This window comes from Rhinopithecus roxellana, chromosome 10 (genome assembly GCF_007565055.1).
Source record: "Rhinopithecus roxellana isolate Shanxi Qingling chromosome 10, ASM756505v1, whole genome shotgun sequence".
In the NCBI taxonomy this organism is placed as follows: domain Eukaryota; kingdom Metazoa; phylum Chordata; class Mammalia; order Primates; family Cercopithecidae; genus Rhinopithecus; species Rhinopithecus roxellana.
This window is the reverse complement of record NC_044558.1, coordinates 10,684,726-10,704,616: the sequence shown is the minus strand read 5'-3', so window position 1 is coordinate 10,704,616 and position 19,891 is coordinate 10,684,726. Positions and strand designations below refer to the sequence as shown.

Here is a 19,891-nt window from a genome sequence, read left to right as displayed (position 1 = left end):
CTATATACGTATACAACGTGGAATGATTAAATATACTAACATATATATCACCTCACTTACCACTTTTTCAGATGAGACATTTGTAATTTATTTATTATTTTGAAATGTACAATATATTATTACTGACTATAATCATACTGTTATGCAATAGATCTCAAAATCTTGAATAGTTCTTTGGATATCTCATGTGCACTCAAATTGAGAATATCAAAAAGTGGGATCATTACACTACCTTCCCAAACTTTCTCCACTTCCAGTGTTCTCTCTTTCAGTATATGGTTCTTCCATCTATCAGATAACTGATGCAGGAATACTGAGGAGTGGGGTTTTTTTTTTAATGAGTCATTTTCTCGCTTTCAGTGCTTATCTCAAACTTATTGTCAAGTGCTATCTCCTCTCCCCATCTCCCATCAAATATATATTGATTCTATCTGCTTCTCTCCAAATCTGCTGCTACCATTCTAGTTAAAACCACAATAATTTTCCCATCTGGTTTCCAGTAGCTTTCTATTTAATCTTCTGCATTTCCTTGCTGCTTCAGTCTTGTCTAAACCATTCTATACAGTCTGAGCTAACCTGATCGTGTTACTCTCTTTCTTAAAACTTCTTCTTTCTTCACTTCTCAATCCAAAATTCTTACCATATCTTAAAAGACCTCAATAACTGTTCTTGCTTGCCTGCAATTATTCAGTCAATTTGGTCATGTCTTTAACCTAAGCTGTCATCACACTGGCTGCTTTTTAGTGCATTGCTCTTGAAAAACTGCTTCATACCTAGAGCCTTAGACAGTCTCCCTTTTATCTTACATTTCTGACCATATCATACTCACCCTTCAAGTCATCAGTTTTTCTCATGATCTTCTCTCTACCTGAAATGGCCATATGAAACTATATCTGTTTATTTATTAATTTCTTGATAATTTAATATGAAATACTAGGATAAGTGAAGAAAATCTAAAATTCAAGTATAAAATATCAGATATAAAATTCAAAATATAGCTTGAAGCGTTTGCCCATGAACTGTTAGTTCAAAGATTAGTTACTGCAAAAGATAATTTAAAATACCTAGAAATCTTGCATCTCTTATATGAAAGAAAATGGATAGTTTACTAAATTATTGGCTCTACAATTTACCAATATTGATATCTATATGAAACTTTGAAATGGAAAACAACTTTAAAAACTACCAGTAATAAAAAATTCAATCATCTAGGTGACAGAATATGTTTGAATTCTTCCCATAAAAATTATGTTACAAAATCATTGTTTATAAAGAGACAATCAAAGAGTATGCAGCTGAACTACACAAATGTATTACAGAGGTGTGTTAGGAAGCTAATAAAACATGCTTTGTTTTTCTGGATTTTGTGATTATATTTGCTTTTTAAATTATAATCTGCTGTACTTTTTTCCTATTTGAAATATTACTTTTTAAAATAAATTTTGATTTTGTGATTTAAAACTTCATTTTCTTAAAAACCTCATGCCCCAAATTGTGATTATGTTAAAAAAAATTTTTTTTTTTTACCTGTCCATACCAGGGGAGTCCACTTCTGTAATGTGAATCTACTTTAGTAAATCTCAGTATGCTTAAGGTATTTGTGATTTCACATGATCCATGCCCAGTTAATTCCAATCCTGAAAAAAAATGAAGTTGAACCATTCTGTATATTAAAAACTCACCTCCTACTTCCCCCCCAGCCTCACTTCATCATAACAAAATACCATCCGCATTCTCTTTTCTTTATTCTTGCCAGAGTTTCCCACACTTACAAGCTATTTGACCGGCAACTTGACATTAGCTTCACCTTCATATGAAACATTATTGGTATCCATCATCCCTCATTCCTCTGGTTTTCTACCTACGTTCTATATTTTCTCATCTCCTCTATGATCTTGCTCCATCTTTGTTTTTCCCTCTCTCACATCCCTGCTCTCCCTCCACAACTTTCTGTACATGGTTAGATTCTTCATAATCACACTGGCCCAAAATATGCTTGAATTTCTAATGCAAACTTTATTTCCAGAAAGACCTGTCGTTTCCCTGCATGAGCTATCCAAAGGATAGTGAACACCTGGTGCTTTTCCATTCAGTGATGTGTACTCTGTATCTTGTTCTTATCAAAAACACAGTGCTATCAAAGTATTAAAAGATTCCTTACTTGCCCTCCATATAGAATTCTCATCTCAGACTTCATTGTACATGAACTCTCGGTAGTACTCCACACTAAGTACCACTGAAACTCTTCCTTCCAGGGGCTTCTAAAAAATTATCCTCTTTGTTTTTGCCCAGTTCTCTGACTTCTTATTTAATTATGCTGATTTATTTGTTACTATCTCCTAAATGCAGTTGTTTCTGTCCTTGGACACCTCTTTGTTCTGTCTCTATCCTAAACTTAGCAGTGCTAAAAGAGCTCACTTTCAGAGCGTTTGCACTCATTCTTAAGAGGACATAGACGCAATGAGAATGGATTTAGATTTACATCTCTGGTCCTAATTTAACTCTGGCTCTCTTTTAAAATTATCAGCTAAATACATCTACTTCCGTTTTGATATTCCAAGTTATAGTTAATTATCTTTAACACATCTCAACAGTTCTTTTTCATTGACTCATTATCTTGGTTAATGGCATTTCCATCTTCTAGACCCCAAATTTGGAATCTTTGGGGTCATCTGTGATTAATCTTCCGACGTACCACATTGTAGCACATTTTTTCATCTACCCTATCCTCTTCAGTTCCGCTAGACTTACCTTTTAAGAACATCAATTTATTTAGATTATTCTTCTCAAATATATTGAAAGATATTCCAGCTTTTCAGAATAAATCTAAACTCTTTAGTGGATGATTTACTTTTCTCAGCCTCCATTTTCAGATTCGTCTGAGATCAAACACAGTTTTTGATGCTTATCATGTTTTCCCTTTCCATCATTAATCTTTCAAAGTATTACCTACCCTATATAAATCAGTTGAAATGCTATTTTATCCATAAGGTTTTCTTTGGGCTCTAGAAGGTATACTAGAATTAATTACCTCTCTTCATACTCACTTGGCCCTCATTTTTGTATTTCTTGTAGAAATTTTATTATGGCGATGTGCACACACACACCTAATTTCTGTTTTTAGATGCCTAATTCCTTGAGGGCAGGGACCATGTTATTTTCATAATCTCCAGAAACTATAAAGTGTTTTATATGGAATGGAAGTTTGATAAATATGTATCACATTAATAAATACTTAAAAATAATACAAACCGGTTCCCTTCTCTTTGACCTTGGCTTCCACATGTATTGTCATGTCATACCCTTTTCGTCTCAGCTGAAATATTTTAGTTTTTACGAGTTGTGTGAAACATCCTTCAGTGTCTGTCTGAAGAGAAAGAAAGAGAATTCTTGGGTCTTCTAATATGCTACTTAAAAAGTCTGCTGTCAATTTATGAGAACTTTTTTATTGGCCATAAAAATATATGTAGCAAATCTTCTGACCATCCTTTTGGTGCTTGTCTTTTCCCAAGCCCAAGAATGACATAAAGTTTCTTCATTCATCATTGATTTATTCATTATCAACCTTTGGCTTCTCCCCTCTTTTCTGAAAATGGATTCTGTTTCTGCCATATGAAACTTTCTAGCGTTTCCAAACGTGCCATGATATTTTGTAATTCTATCTCTTTGCATATGTTGTTCCTCAAATGATAATTTTCTTTCTCCCATTCTTACCTTAGCCAAAAACTTAACTCAGACATAACCTATTCTGAGAAGGCTTTCATAACCACCATTACCTAAATATTGACTAAGGATTGCTATGTGTTTTTGTTGTTGTTGTTGTTGTTGTTGTTGGGGATTTTTTTTGTTTTTGTTTTTGTTTTGTTTTTTTTTGAGACAGTCTCACTCTGTCACCCAGGCTAGAGTGCAGTGGCCATGATCATGGCTCACTGCAGCCTCAACCTCCTGGGCTCAAGTGATCCTCCTACCTCAGCCTCCCGAGTAGTTGGGACGACAAGTATGTGCCACCACACCGGCTGATTTTTTATTTTTTTACAGAGACGGGGGTCTCACTATATTGCGCAGGTTGGTCTCAAACTCCCGGGCTCAAGTGATTTTCTCACATCAGCCTCTCAAAGTGCTGGGATTACGGGTGTAAGCCACTGCACCTAGCCAGGATTGTTATGTTCTTAACTGTATATTCTCAATATCTAGGATATTAATAGGAATATATACATTTTTTAAATGGAATGAATCCTCACCATAACCAAGTTCTCAAACTAAATGTTAGGGTACATGTTTTAATAAAGATTTCTTTTCTTTTCTTTTTTTTTTATTATTATACTTTAAGTTCTAGGGTACATGTGCATAACGTGCAGGTTTGTTACATATGTATACTTGTGCCATGTTTATGAAAATCTTCATTGCATAATAAAATTGAATCATATTTATTTTTATATAGATGTCACGACTCACTTGGAAATAGAAGTTAATACTAGTCTCCCTGATACATTACAGATTTGGGCAGCTGGATTCCTCTTATGGTATGTTGCTTATCAGTGTCTGCCTTGGTGCTCATTATCATATTCATTATTCTGGCCTCTCATTCATTTGCTCTCTGCAGCTTTGATAACTTCCTTTTCCGTACCCTTGAGGTAAGAGGTGGGACTCAACTTTGGAAGCAGGTCTCAGACACTAGACCAAAGAGGGAACTTACTAAAACAGAGATGCAGGGGAGGCTGCTTTCCATAAGACATGCCTACCAGGGTGCCATGTCAGTTTACCGTTGCCATGGCAACACCCGGAGTGAATGCCCTTTTCCATGGCAATGGCCTGACAACTCAGAAGTTACCACCTTTTTCCTGGAAATTTCTGCATAATCTGCCTCTTCATTTCTATGTAACTAAAAATGGGTGTAGATATGACTAGAGTACTCCTTTGAGCTGCTACTGTGGGCACACTGCTTATGGGGTAGTCCTGCTCTACAAGGAGCAGTAACTCTGCTGCTGCTGTACACTGCTGCCAACGTTGCTGTCTCTAATACCTCTGGCTTGCCCTTGAATTCTTTCCCGGGTGAAGTAAAGAACTCTCTTGGGCTAAACCCCCATGTGGGGGCTTACCTGCTCTGCATCACCCCTACAGTGTCTGCTCATACTGCCACATCCTGGACTTTTTGCATACTCTGCCTCTGGAATCAGTAATTTTTGCCTTTTATTTTTTAATACATCATATTCTACTTTCAGCTGTTTCCCTTAATTATTCTTATTCCACTTCTTCCTTGACATGTTTTGGGCTTCTAATCCATTGTCCTTCGAAGTCTTCCTTTTTTCAGCCTTATACTTAACATGCTTCCAGTGCAGTTTACTTTCCATGGCATGCCATTTGATTCTCCCACTAGCCAAATTCTTAACACCTGCCACACACATTTTTCTCTTTTCTGTTTGATAAAAGCCAACTTTGGATCCTTCCACATCCTTTTATGCCCTTATATCTGGCATTTTGATTGCTGTTGGAAGGAAATTACCAAACTAACCAAATAAATACGACTAGAAACTCATAAGCCCAACCCTCAAGTGAGCCGTTAACACTGCCAGACCATCTTACAATTTTTCCCCCACTCCACCATTTTGCTTGATGGGTATTTCAGACATTATTCTCTGTAGTATTGTATTCACTATTGTAATCCATGAGAAGAGAAAACCTTGGTTTTAGTGTCCTGAGGAGAGTGATTTCCACGTACCTGTTGACTGAATTCTTCGCAGATACTTTGTGAATGTGTGTTGTGGCAGCCGAAACAGTATAATAAATATTTTCTGCATACACTAAGTGTCACCATACCAGGGACAGGCTCTCCATATGTGTACCTATAACAATAAGGTGGCCATGCAAAAAGCTACTTAATACAAATAATACTGATGTTTCTTCAACTGATTTGATCCATTCATACATCCACCTTAAGCAATTTATTACCTTCCATATTATTTGCATTTTATAAACACTTAATCTGAGAGACAGTGTCTTAATTGTCCATAACTCTAAGAAAAAGTACTGGAAGAATCTTTTTGAAACAACTCCAAATGGAAAATTACCAATTTAGTTTTTCTCAGAGCTTTCTTCCCTCTTAGCTGCAGTTTTACTGTAAGACGGTCCTATTTCCCTCTTTCTCAGCTGCCAGATTATCTAGGTCATGATTCCAGCTTTGACAACACCTCCTACATTGTTTTAGAGCAACATATTAAGACTATGTAGAGAGCGTATTTCTGAGTTCTCCTTGATTTATAAGCACTTTAAGAAAATAAATGAGAAGTTAGATGGAAAACAGTAGCTATAAAACAAAAATGTTATACATAATGACTCAGTTTGATTCTGCCTAATATGATAGAAGGATATGACACAAAGCCATAACCAATTTGTGGTCTCTCTAAAAAGTGTTTTGTGGACCACCAACATTGAAATGATCTGGGACACATATTAACATGCAGATTTCTGAGACTTTCGTCAGATGTATGATTGGAATCTTTGGACATGGGGCCAGAGAATCTGCATTTTAAGTAAGCACACCCCTCACCCCGTAGATTCTGATAAACACTGATGTTTGAAATCTATTGCTTTCACCCAAATGATGGGGGAGATAAGGTGTAGGGTCAGTTCCCCAAGCTTCTCCTTTTTATAGTTCTTTTTCCCCCTGAATTCCTTTAAGTGCTGATAAAGTCATCAATCATCTACTAAATTCCAATTACTTTTGGAATCTTCAAATCTGGATCAAAAGGCTTTCCCTCTGATGAAAAATTTAAAGCACTGAGTTTAGTGAGAAGGATGAAAACATGTTGCTCATGCTGCTCGCAAAAGCAAGAGGGGACATACACTTGTCTCGTGTGTGTGGAGGATGCCGTAGTGCACTAAAAGGCACTAAAAGGCAATCGAAGGAAGCAATAACTACAATATGTATTTTTAATTCTGTCATATGCATCCAGGACTTGAGCCTAACTTTCTCTCAACTATTTCCCATGTCTTTCCATAGTTTAATTAGAAGCAGTGAAGAAAAGGGAGGTAATTGGACACAGAAGGCATGAGCATCCAGGACTTGAGCCTAGCTTCCTCCCAACTATTTCCCGTGTCTTTCCGTAGTTTAATTAGAAGCAGTGAAGAAAAGGGAAGTAATTGGACACAGAAGGCATGAGCATGAGATCCTTAGTTGGATGGCCTAGATTCAGTTGAGCACTGAGTCTAGGATACATAAATGCTTCATAAAGCTAGATTGCTATTTAAATTGCAGAACCAATATAGAATAGTGGTGAAGAGTTTGGGGTCTGGTTCCAGACCATTGGATTTAAATTCCAGTCTACCATTTACTATCTGCAGTAATGTGAGCAAATTTCTTATTCTCTAAATGTTATAGTTTCCCCATTGTAAATTGAGGATAATAATCTTCCCCATCTCACAGGATTACTTACAGAATAAAAATGTTAGTAAGCACAAGGCACTTAGAACATTGTCTGGCATATTTCAAATGTCCAGTAAATGATTTTACAATTAGCAGATGTGTCATCTGCTGCCGTCCCTGCTCCCTGCTGTGAGGCAAGCTACAAAGAGAGTTATTCCTCTCCTAATTAAAATACTTCCAAGTTTAGTAACTGTTATTTACAATACCTCCCCTCAGATAGAGTATGGAAATAGAAATGAGATGGGAAAAAAATGCAACTCACAAGGCACAGGTGGTTACCACAAATTCTTCATCTAGAAAACCAATAACCTTGGGCATTTTTACTTGGACCTCAAATTTAGGCAAAACTGTTTTAATAAAAAAGAAAAAACAAAGGTGAGAGTGGGCCGGAGATCTTGCAAGTATTAGCAGCAGATGCTATGACAGAACCTTCAACACGTGCTCACATGAAATGACTTCAGCTACAACAGGGACAGTACTGAGAAGGAGAAGTCATTCATTACCATGAGCAGTCTGTGCTACGTTCACTTGGTAAAGTTGATAATACATTTCCTAGCCTCTCTTTCTCTGAATTTGTGCAAGATTTCTCAGATAGAGGGAAGGCAGCATGATTAGTCCCTGAAGATCATCACAGTTAATGTGGCAAAGTGGGACCAATAGGTTTCAATGTATTCTTATTCTTTCCCTCCCTATGCCCAGCTCTTCTTCCCAAATGCTAGCCCTGCTGACTAACAGAGGTCTCAGGCCTACCATCTGACACTTGGCTACAAGCCTACTAAAGTGGTAGCTGTGTGGAGTGCAGAGGTAATAATCTTCCACAGATTCTTCTGTCAGCTCCTCTGAATGGTTGGTGCACTTGGGCAGCTGAGGGTTCCTGGCTTCCCAGACCTTTGCAAGCTCACATTTATACACCCCTAATCATGCTTCAGAACTGGCTAGTAATTTTCTCTCATTGTCAACTCCTCCTGACGGCCTCTTACTTTTCTAGCTTCTCTCACAGTTTTGTAAGGTGTTATTCCTATAATATAATCCTATTCTGTGATTTTGATAGCAGTTCTGATGAATTTTGGGAACGATGTTTTGTGATAGGACTTCTCAGTCATGGCATAAAATATTTAATTTACATTACAAAATCCACATAACTGATAACTAATAAGATGGCTTCAATGTCTGACTTAGTAATCAACTATGGTTGAGTACTAACGAAATCAAGTGTGTTAAAGTTTAGTTGATTACTATACTTAGTTGAACTATAGTTTAGTTGATTGCTAAATTATATGGTTTAGGAATCGTAGTTGATTAGAGTAGTATAGGTGTAGGTTATAGACAACCATAAAATAACACCAGGAAATACTTTCAGTTATAAAATATAAAAAACAGATATATAGTGTATGTAGATGACACAAAGTATTGGTTAACAATTTATGTTTGAGTAGCAATTCAAATCTTTCTCACCCCTTAATGACTCTGTGATTTTTTTAAGTTACTAACTTTTCCAGTACTGATACGCTCATTTGCAAAATGGGAATAATAATAGTATCTGCCCCAGAGGGGCATTATGAGAATTAAATGAGGTAGTGCATAAAAAGCACTTAGCAAATATATGGGTAAATTTAAAAGCTTGCTAATTTTCAACTATTGTATGCTAGACCTTTGATTCTTACCTATATGTGAAAATTATCTAATCTTAAATACTCTGATGTTGTAAATGCCTTACACATAGAGCATTCTTACCATATTCATTCACCTCAAATGAGCGCTCAATTTTCTTCCCTGACTCTTTCTGCAGCATGATCTTGTAGGAACCCAGAATGGGCTCCACTGATAGCGGGAAAGAGAGTTGGATGAGTCCCCCTTGCAATTTGAGACTTTGCCTTTGGAAAATTCGGTTCTTCATGGGGTCCTATAGGTGAAAATATGATGAGTTCATAGAAACAATTGAAATATATACCTTTGAGTAGAAGGGCAGCTTTGCCGGTAAGAACGACAGGCAGCTGGATCACAGATGGTTGGTAAATTGGCCCAAAGGTATTAACAAAGTTTTATAGGAATTCCAGCCTGAGATAAGGGCAAAAAGTTTACTAGCGATGAGATGTTACAGATAACATTTCATACTGATGTCTCTTTTTGGTATTATGTATATTTATTTTGGTCAGAAATATTGGACGAGTCATCTCAAGAAATGTTCCTGCACTTACATCTTATCCACTTAGAATTTAAGGTGGACAGAAAAGCAGTATTTGTTTAGCTTTGGTGAAATGATGAGGGAAGGGACAGAGGCAATTTAATGTAACTTGTAGAGAGTCCTCATTCCAGTTGTAATGTACAATATACCACTTACCTCAATATAAACCACTGGAAACTGAAAAGAAAAAAAGATAGTATGAGCACGTGGTAGAATATAGAAGGAGAAAACCATGACACCAGCACTGACAGAGTATATGGGCCAGAGAAAGTGAGTCTGTATATTCCAAATGAGGAAATACCCCATTTGGTTCACAGTACTTTATATGTTTGGTTTGGGACATCTATCTTTCAAGAAGTCATGACTTTCCTATTGTTAAATAACATACAATTGAGGAAACCTATTTAGATAAAAAGGTCCGAATAATAAGCTTATTATTATTTCACAGATGATATTTGTTGACGAGGGAAATCAAATTCACACATTTATTTAATGAAAGTAACTGCAATCTTTAAAAGGACAACTTCAACTGCATACTGAATTCATTTTAAGAATGCGGTTTATGGAGTGCCTTGATTCTGACCTCCCTTATTCTTCTAGCAGAGATATCCTTATGAGATCTTCCTGCGGTGGGTTTAAAATACCTCTTTTACTGGTCTTAAGTTTCCTAAAAGAATAGGCCTTATATTTTCCCTCAACCATCACCCATCGTTATGAGACTCACCATTTCATCCAAAGGGTGGAAATTGACATCCATAGAGACAACACGGAATTTCACTGAAACAGAGGTATTTTCCTGTGAAATCTCCCAGTGGAGCCTGGGGTAGTAACAGCATGCCTGAATTCCCAGGATTGCAGAATAAAGTAATAAAGAAGCTCCTCCCCTCTCCCAAAGTTCCCCTTGCTCATTTGATTCCTCATACCTGTTTGTCCTGGTTTGTATATGGATTTGTCTGTCTGGACAAAGACTAGGTTCTCTGCTGTAGTTATATGTATTGATTTGCTCTTTGTGAAATGCAGAGTTGCCCCCTTTACCTCCACAGCAATGACCACCCAGGAAGATGGTAATTCTGGAATCTGTAAAACAGAAATGAGCTGAAGAATCTGCCCAGACTTACTTCTGAATTTCTCAGCCATTAGGAGTTTCTGTCTTCCTGGTTAGTCCCTGAGAATTAGTAAGGGACAAAGTCAAGATTATGCTCCTTGTTTTAAAAGTAGATTATTATGATGTTGTAACATGATAGTAACATGACTGAAGGAGAAAATATTGCAATAAGATGAGCTAATTCTTTCAAGTCAGTTATGACTGAAATGGGATGCTTACATTTTCACAGGAAAATGGTGATATTAAAATAATTATTAAATTTTATTTTTCAAAGGTCAACAACATTATATATTATATGGCCAGGCACAGTGGCTCATGCCTATAGTCCCGGCACTTAGGGAGGCCAAGGTGGGCAGACTGCTTGAACGCAGGAGTTCAAGACCAGCTATAGTATCAGCTACTCAGGAGGCTGAGGTGGGAGGATCAACTGAGCCTGGGAGGCCAAGGCTGCAGTGAGCCTTGATGGCACCACTGTACTCCAGCCTGGGTGCCAGAAAGAGACCCTGTCTCAAAAAAAAATTTATGCTATTATTTGTGGTAGTCATGTATGATTAAACAATTAATACCTTAAGTAGTAAAAGATTAAAAGGATAATATATCAACTATCAACCATTGGTGAGATCTTATATAAGTTATTTGACTTTATAAATCTCAGTGTTTCTATCTGTAATGGCATGAATATTATTTACCTCAGAAATTTAAGATCAGATTAAATCCTTTCTATAATTACTGTTAAATTTTATGCATGAAACTTGATTGTAAATATCATGTGAGCATATTCAGTAGAACTTCCATTCTTAAAATCTAAATTGAGACCAGGCACGATGGCTCACGACTGTAATCCCAGCACTTTGGGAGGCCAAGGCATGTGGATCACAAGTTCAGGAGATCGAGACCATCCTGGCTAACACGGTGAAATCCCATCTCTACTAAAAATACAAAAATTAGCTGGGCATGGTGGCAGGCACATGTAGTCCCAGCTACTTGGGAGGCTGAGGCAGGAAAATGGCATGAACCTGGGAGGTGGAGTGCAGTGAGCCGAGACCATGCCACTGCACTCCAGCCTGGGTGACAGAGCGAGACTCTGTCTCAAAAAAAAAGAAAAAAGAAAAAAGAAAATGTAAATTGAGATTCATCTGTATTTCTCATTTTTCTTTCATTATGCATTTTTATTTTCAAAGGATCAGAACCAAAGGTATCAGCTAATATAATATGCTCTTTCTCTTTCCAGCTCCCTTATTTCAAGGAGGAGTACTGACCATGAAGGAACTGCAGTAGAAATAGTTCCTCTTCGTCACCAGGTCTGTGAAGAGGGGATTGTTCTGCATTTCGTACCTCAGAGTTACTTTCAGTGCCACCGTCTCATTCAGGTGATTAAGGATGACACAGGCCTTTTCAGGAACTCCAGTGTAGAGGTGCGATGGGACCAGCACTAGGTACTGCCTGTGGAGAGGAGAAGTCCAGATTAACTATGGAGGGGTCAAAGAGACATCATTATTATGGCCATTTTCTAAGTAATTTTTGCTTTTGTCACCAATCATAGAACAGAGACAGATTTCAGCAGGAGTGTATTCTCCAAAGGCCAACCCAAAAGATCTGAGGAACTGAGAAAACCACAAATTAAACAGATATGCTTCTCTTCTGTTGTGGAAATACTCACCCACATAATATTAGAAAACCTGTCAATAGCCATGGGTAAGCAACCCATGAGTTATTATGTATTTTGGATAAAAATTTCAAAATGTGAATCAATCAACAAATCATCATTGAAAGCATTAAGAACCTCTCTGCAGGTGGTCTTGGGTTTTGCATGAATGTTGCTACAAATCTCTTTGTTCCAGGAAACTAGGAAAGATATAACATTTAATACATGGGGAGAAACTGAATTGCTTTTCACTACGACCATGGGAGCAAAAATATATTTTCTTTCTTTAGCTCTTTGGTGATGGAGATAAGGCAAGCTGAGCTAGGCTAATCACCACACATACTGCCAGATACACCCGGAAGAAAATACCACTCTCCTCTCACCAACTGCCTCTCACAATCACCCAGACACGCTACATCTGGGGATGCTGTACCTGTGCACACTCTTCTCTCTCTTCCTGAGTGTCCCTGTCTACCTGGAAAACTTCTATTTGCTTCCTAAGACTTATCTCAAAAGTGACTTTCTCTGTGCAGAATTTGGTGAAGCCCTCTCTCTTCCATCAGGCCTCATGAAGAGTGAGCTTTCTTTGGAAGTATTCTGACAGAATCCTGCAATGCCTGCTTCTGTTTTTCTTCTACAGTTCATTCTCTGTGCACCATCTCTCTGCTTTTCCATACTGCGAGGTGTTGAGGGCAGCATCTGAATTTTGTTAACCTGTAGATTCCCAGGACCTAATGCCAGCTCCTAAAGGTGTGTCAAAGGATTGAGTGAACTGACACACAAATCCTGGGTTGTCTGCAGAGCATACATTCATCTTGGCAATCCCTGACTTGAGGAAAACACAGGTACTGAGTCATTTCACAATTGTCATGATGTGCAATCCATTTTATGAATCAATAAAAAAGTATCCCTTTTTGGGTAGGAATTTTATATTCTTTTCTGGTAAATGTTTCATAGATGTTGCTGCCTTATGTCTGTGAGCTTCCTGAAATTGGAGGATGTCTCTTTCCACATGAGTAGTAGTGACTTGCTGATCCTTCCTGGTCCCTTTGACAGCAGAAAATTGTGTAGGGAATCAGGAAACACAGATCAAAGAGATAATACAACGGGAAAAAAGGAGGACAATATAAGTTTCTGGAAATAGTGCTTACGGTTCTGCAGCAGCTGAAGCATCACCGGGAAGGAGCAGGAAAAGCAGGATCAAGACTGATTGGGGCAGTTGATTTCCCATTATGGTGCAGAAGGGAGGAGGGCAGAATGGGAGTCTGAGCCCTCGATTCTTTTAACCCTGTTCTTGCTCCGGCTCACTGGTTTTTATTTCATCTGATGGGCAATGAAAGTAAACTGCCAATCATTTATTTTTGTAACATATTAACTACTTCCAGCATAAAAAAATCAATTCCAGATAATTTTCATGACTATAGGTATTATTTTATCCACTTTCCCAAATTTTCTAAATTCCTGAAAAATAGTAGTTTGAGGCTACCACTAGCTCAGGTAATTAATCAGTTTTAAAACTATTTTCATGAAAATACAAAATAAATTACATGGTTTGATGAAATACACCAATATTCTTGCATTTTTAAAAAAAGGTATTAATGTAAATCCATATCCCAAATATGTTTTGGTAATCTAGGGAGCATGACATATGTTCTTCACCTAAGATTCATCCTAACTGGCTCTTCACTGAAACACGGAAAAGAAATCTGACACAGAATTTTAAATAAAATAAGTTTGGGAGCAACCTCTCCATTGCTTGAAAGATTCCCTTTTGATTTGTATAGGCATTCTTATATTTATTATTTTAAAAAGGGCTGTTCATTGGGTATAACAACGTATGTAATATATAATTACTATTTCTTAGTTCATTCAACATCTAGAATATAAATTCAATTAACTTATTTTATTCTCTAAGAAAATGATCTCTCTTTGATGAACATTCTTATTTAATTTTATCCTGAGTGATAGAAAATATTTTATCAACAGTGATGCATCATCCTGTTTGCTTTCCAAGGGGGATTCAGATGTTAGAATTTATTTTTATGGAACACTGAAAAGAAGAAAGGTCCCATTGTTAAATTAATAAAACTAGGGCCTTATAAAATTGAAGTTTGCACATTTTGAATAAAGAACTGATTTCAACTATAAAATAAGATGTGAAGAGAAATAGGCACTTCTGAGAATGGGGAATATTTTATTGTGTTCCCTTCTAAATTGGGGCTAGGCAGATCTTGACGTACCCTTTTCTATATGACCTGGAAGAGTGATGGAGAAGTAAAGGTGATGTATGTGACAACCCTTGGTGAACTGCAAAACTGTAGATATGTAAGCTATTAAAATTCCAATGATGATAAACTATGGCTAAAAAAATGCCAAGTCAAATAGAATAAGCTGTAGTTTAATACATTGTGTTAGCCCTTGGTAGTTGACAAATACTTGCTTGGGTGATTGTAAAACTCTTCTGCTTTATTTTGGCTCCATTTGTATGCTCTCTTACTTCCACTCATCTTCCCAGCTCTTCCCAACTCCCACCCTCACCCCCAAATTACCATAAATGTACTTATTGTCTATCAGCTTAATATGGGATAAATTAACCTACAGTAAGCAGTAAATGACTTTTAAGAGGTCTCTATATTACTTTTTCCAGACATAACTATCCTTTTTAGATATGCACCAAACCTGTATTTGACCAAATGCTGAATGACTAAACATAAAATCCTTTTTCATAGGCATGAAGCAAAAATTGTCATCATAGTTTGAACTTCTGGAATAGAAGAATAAATCTCAAGATTATCAGAATTTTATCATTTGAATTTTTAATTAAAAATTTTAGTGGATACATTTGAAATATTTGACATTATAGGGTAAACACAATACTTTCTCAGCACTGTCAGCTAAGGCTTCTATACTTTTGGGATCTTCAAACATTTTCCTTGTATTCCTTAAAAGAATTTTATTAAACATGTAATATCTCACATATACCTGACACCTAAAATTTTCACCATTATCAAGATGGTAAGTGTAGTATAATACTGATATTTAAAAAATAAAATGTAATACCACTTTTTAAATGTATCCGATGAAATGTAGACACTGCAGTGATTTTTTTGCCCATCACCATTCCTGTAAAACATACATGAACACTTTTTTCCCCAGTAGGAAACTTTATATCCTCTTGTTTCTTTTTAGTCTTCTATTTTCATTCTACTTCCTCAGGTAATTTTATCCTGGAGTTGCATACTTCAATATATTTTATTGATCGCCCTATTATATGTTTCTGCAACTAAAGATCACCAAAGATTATTATAAACAATACTCTTGAGCCTGTAAAGTTCTAATTAGTAATAAATGTTTTCTAGATTGCATTATCATTAAAATTATTATCAATATGCTATTTATAAAATTATATATATATCTACTACAACCTTAATAGATATTAAAAATGAGAACATTTTGTTCAAAAATAATTTTTTAGCTAAATAAATCATGTATTCCAGCTGGCTCCCTCAAATAAGATTGTGTATTCTTGGATGAATATTGCTTATTGCTGGATTAAAACAAGTTTCATCTATTCTCCATTTTTTCTACTCTGCTCTATTTCAATTCCAGAATATTGCTATTCTGTTTTCTATTGTATAGATGTAAGCACTAAGAAAACCTGTTCACATAAAGAGAGAAATAGAAATATGGGACATTCTATTATAACAATGTTATCTAAATATTTAGGCTTCCATGTTATAAGCCAAAGGTCACATTATAATCATTAAAAATTACTTTCAATTATCTATCAGCTGATAAATCCTCTGTAATTTTATTGAAAGCAAAGTGCTAAACCAGGTCCATTGCAACAGGTTTTGGAAATCAGCCATCATGATCATTCTTATTCTCGGTTCCTAGAAAGTATTCAATGAAGGCTTAAAAGGACTTATAAACGGCCACCAATCGTTACTTTCTTGCTTAAAAACACAACTTTTACCAGATATACTCAGAAAGTTTGGAAATTTTGAAATATCATTTATTTTAATATACTTTGTCAATATAAAGCCTCATAAAAGGCTTTTATCTGATCAGAACCATAACCTGCACATTTAGTTCATTTCATGTAACAAAAGTCTCCACCAGTAACCTGACTTGCAAAGCCAGTCCTTATTGTCAAAATAACCATTCAAACTGGACTTATTTCTTACAGGAAAAAATGTTGCATTATTTTTAATTTCAATAAACTCACTAATATATATTCCCGGGATGACTTTCCCACTCTGCAATTCTAAGATAAAGAGTTTTGCTGAATATTTGTTACCTAGAGGAAGTGAGACAGCCCTACTTTGATATTTCTTTCCATGATTTCTGCTTCATTCTTATGGAACTCTCAGGGGGAATACAACATTGACAAGAGGTGGAAAGGAGAAGAGGGGAATTTTAAATGTGAATTGTAATCATTTCTGTCACCTCGACAATATGTATGAGTACAGAAAATTTCAGAACAGGCCAAAAGAATCCATTTCTAGCATAATGTTTTTCTTACACCAGAAATTGTTTGAAGACAGATGGGTATATGATACCTACAATGGGCTTATGATGCTTTGATTAAGAGCATTTGTGCAAATATCAATATTTTGATTTGTCTTTTTGTAAGAGACATGCAAGGTGTTTTTCACTCCAAGATACATCTAGAATACATATCATAAGTGAAAGAGAAAATTTATATTAAAATCAACTCATAAGTTATGCCGTGATTATATTACAGCATGATGACAGTGATTTTATATCATTAGTTACAACAATCGTAGGATTATTGATCATGCACAATTTCAAGGATCCCAGAAATGACATAGACATAAACTGAGGGCAAAGGTGACTGTACCTAAAAGATTTTAGCCAAATGTCAAAGTCAAAGATAAATGTCATAGTGCCCCAACAAATAGTATGTGTTTATCAAAAGTGATAAACCTGAAGACGTCATCACAACATCAAAAACTTCAATGAAAAAGCCAAGACAAAAGCTAAGTTATGACTATAATTATAGCAATAAATATAGGGACTAGAAGAGAAGAGATATATGTGAAAAAAGTTGACTTTGTAATTGCAAATAGTTTTGACACATCAATTGTATGGCACATTTTTCAAATGATCTAAAATAAAGCTACTTTTCAGAGGAACTCTACAAAAGACATTATTACCTTTGGACATATTTCTAAACCAACTTTATTTTCAAAGAGAACTGTGTTTACAAAGCATTGAGCAACTTTGAGTGGGTTGAGACTGAAAGTATCCTTGCCACTGGAGTATATACTGGGGGAGGCAGAGTTGGAATCATTAGCATATGTGGAATGAAATTAATGCATGTATTAGCACATAAGGTATGTGAATAGCAATACTTTTAATAAACAAAAAAATCAGGAATCTTGGTTGTAAAATTTATCTACCATGTTAATATGCTGATTAATCCTGTACGTTTTCTCTCCTTGTGAATACTTGGGCTGGCAGAGAACAGGCTGGAAAAATCAGGAGATTATAGACCATATTTCCATCCTTCAAGTATTTCCCTGCATGGATACTGAGAGGCAGAACAAATGATAAAAAGAATATGATGAATGTGCTTTTTGTCTTATTAGAAAGACTCACACTTAATATGACACTATATTAATATTCAGAGATCAGGCCAGTGGGCTTGTCAACTGAGCTGTAATTCCACCAGCCTGCTCTAGTCAATACTGCAATTGCGCTTCCTTCTATACACATTATTAAAAACTGCCCTAGTGGCAAAATAATCTTCTACCAGCCCAGTCTTCTTTTTTTTATACTAGAATTAAAATTTTTATTCATTAAAAACATTATTAGGAGAGTGAAAGGAAAAGTCGTAGAGAAGAAAGAGATATTTTCTGTATATATAATTGACAAGTGCTTATACCCAGAATATATTGAAGACTTCCAGAAATAAATTAGAAAAAGACCTAGCACCTTACACAACAGAATATCCAAACAGTAAATGAGCAAAAAGTCACGCATAAGAACATTTGCAGTTGCATTATTTATAATAGCTCCAAATGGAAACAACTCAAATGTCTCACAATAGGATATGTAAATTGTGGCATATTCGTACAATTATAACCATATAGTGTTTTTCAATGAAATAGAATAATGTTAACTGCCTCAGCGTCAATGAATCCCATGAATATAGAACAAAAGATGCCCCCCACACACGCACGTGTATACACAAACACATTACAAATCATACAATTCTATTCACAGAAACACTGGTGTGTTCATTCTAAGTCATTCCAGACTAGTCTTCTTTCTTGCTCTTAGTGAATCATCAATGGAAGTTTTGCTCAGGAGAATGAAATGTTTCATACCTGTACATACAAACCCCGGGATCCCCTGATGAATCTTCTACCTTCACCACCTCAGCCATACTGAGCTCCTTGCTTTTCTTTGGCAGTTGAGAATCTTTCTACTTGACTGGAAGCCTTCACACCGTTTATCATCTTCTCCTTTATTGTTCTTCTGCAGATGCTCTGATAGCTAACTTCCTCGCTACCTTAAACCTTTGCTCATCTGTCAGCTTCTCAATGAGGTCTACCCTGATCACAGCATTTAAAATTGCAAAATCTAATTCCCAGTCTTATGGTGCTCTTGATCTCCCTGGCTGTGCCTTTTTAAAAATAACACTTGTCATTTTATGACATGTTATATAATGAACTTAGTTATATTTCTTGTTTATTGCCTGTCTCTCCTCTCTGGAATATAAAGCAGAGACGTCTTGTTTTTCACTGTTTCTTATTATTGAGAAGTATATCCACTAATAACAAGCATTCAATAATTATTTGTTGAATAAATAAATGAAAAAAAATTATGTGCCCATGAGACATGACACTTGCTTTTTCTCTCTTAAAAGTATATAAAAAGATCAATGGATAAATGGAATTGTATGCATATATTTAATATAGAATGAAGCAATAATATTTCAAGGAGAATGAGTTAAGAGTAACTTCAGATGATGTGAAGTCAGTCTTTGTACAAGCAATCACGTAACAGAGTCAATTATATAGTTTTATCAGCAGATCACTGGACCTTCTTTCTCTTTTATTAGTGACATAGATGAATATATGTATATATACACACACACACATACACACACATATGTAGTCTTTAAAATCATTAAAAATATTGATTAATGTAAGAAAGAAAGAATGAGGTTCTCATTTACATCCTTCTAGTTTATTATTATTTCTTGAGAAAATATTGCTGGGTTAATTATAAAATGGTGCCTGTGCTTGTGCTAAAGAGGGCGTTGCACAGTACTGATGATGCTAAGGCTGCCGTGAACTAACTTGCATTTTTCCATCAGCCGAGGGTGTGGTGATAGCTGAGAACAGGAAGATTGTGAGTTAGCTGAGCAAGAGGGCTACATGTCCCAGACCAAAAAGAAAGGCAGACACATAGCTTATCTGCTGTTTTCTCTTTGCTTTCCTTTTCTGCCAGCCTGACCCTTTCTCCTCAGTTAGGACTCTACAGATAGCATTAAAATAA

The 19,891-nt window shown here is 36.0% G+C and overlaps 1 protein-coding gene across 1 annotated transcript in view; it reads right to left on the bottom strand.

The window, feature by feature from the left end:
• Nucleotides 1–13,589, bottom strand: part of LOC104672864 (pregnancy zone protein-like) — a 50,040-nt gene extending 36,451 nt beyond the window's left edge. Inside the window, exons 1-10 of the mRNA XM_030939226.1 lie at nt 13,510–13,589; nt 11,973–12,156; nt 10,532–10,685; nt 10,333–10,385; nt 9,765–9,785; nt 9,158–9,326; nt 7,686–7,770; nt 5,720–5,843; nt 3,253–3,367; nt 1,528–1,637 (exon numbers count right to left, since the gene is read on the bottom strand). Coding sequence (XP_030795086.1) covers nt 1,528–1,637; nt 3,253–3,367; nt 5,720–5,843; nt 7,686–7,770; nt 9,158–9,326; nt 9,765–9,785; nt 10,333–10,385; nt 10,532–10,685; nt 11,973–12,156; nt 13,510–13,589 — 1,095 coding nt within the window. The remainder of the gene's footprint in view (nt 1–1,527; nt 1,638–3,252; nt 3,368–5,719; nt 5,844–7,685; nt 7,771–9,157; nt 9,327–9,764; nt 9,786–10,332; nt 10,386–10,531; nt 10,686–11,972; nt 12,157–13,509) is intronic.
• Between the last annotated feature and the right edge of the window lie 6,302 nt (nt 13,590–19,891).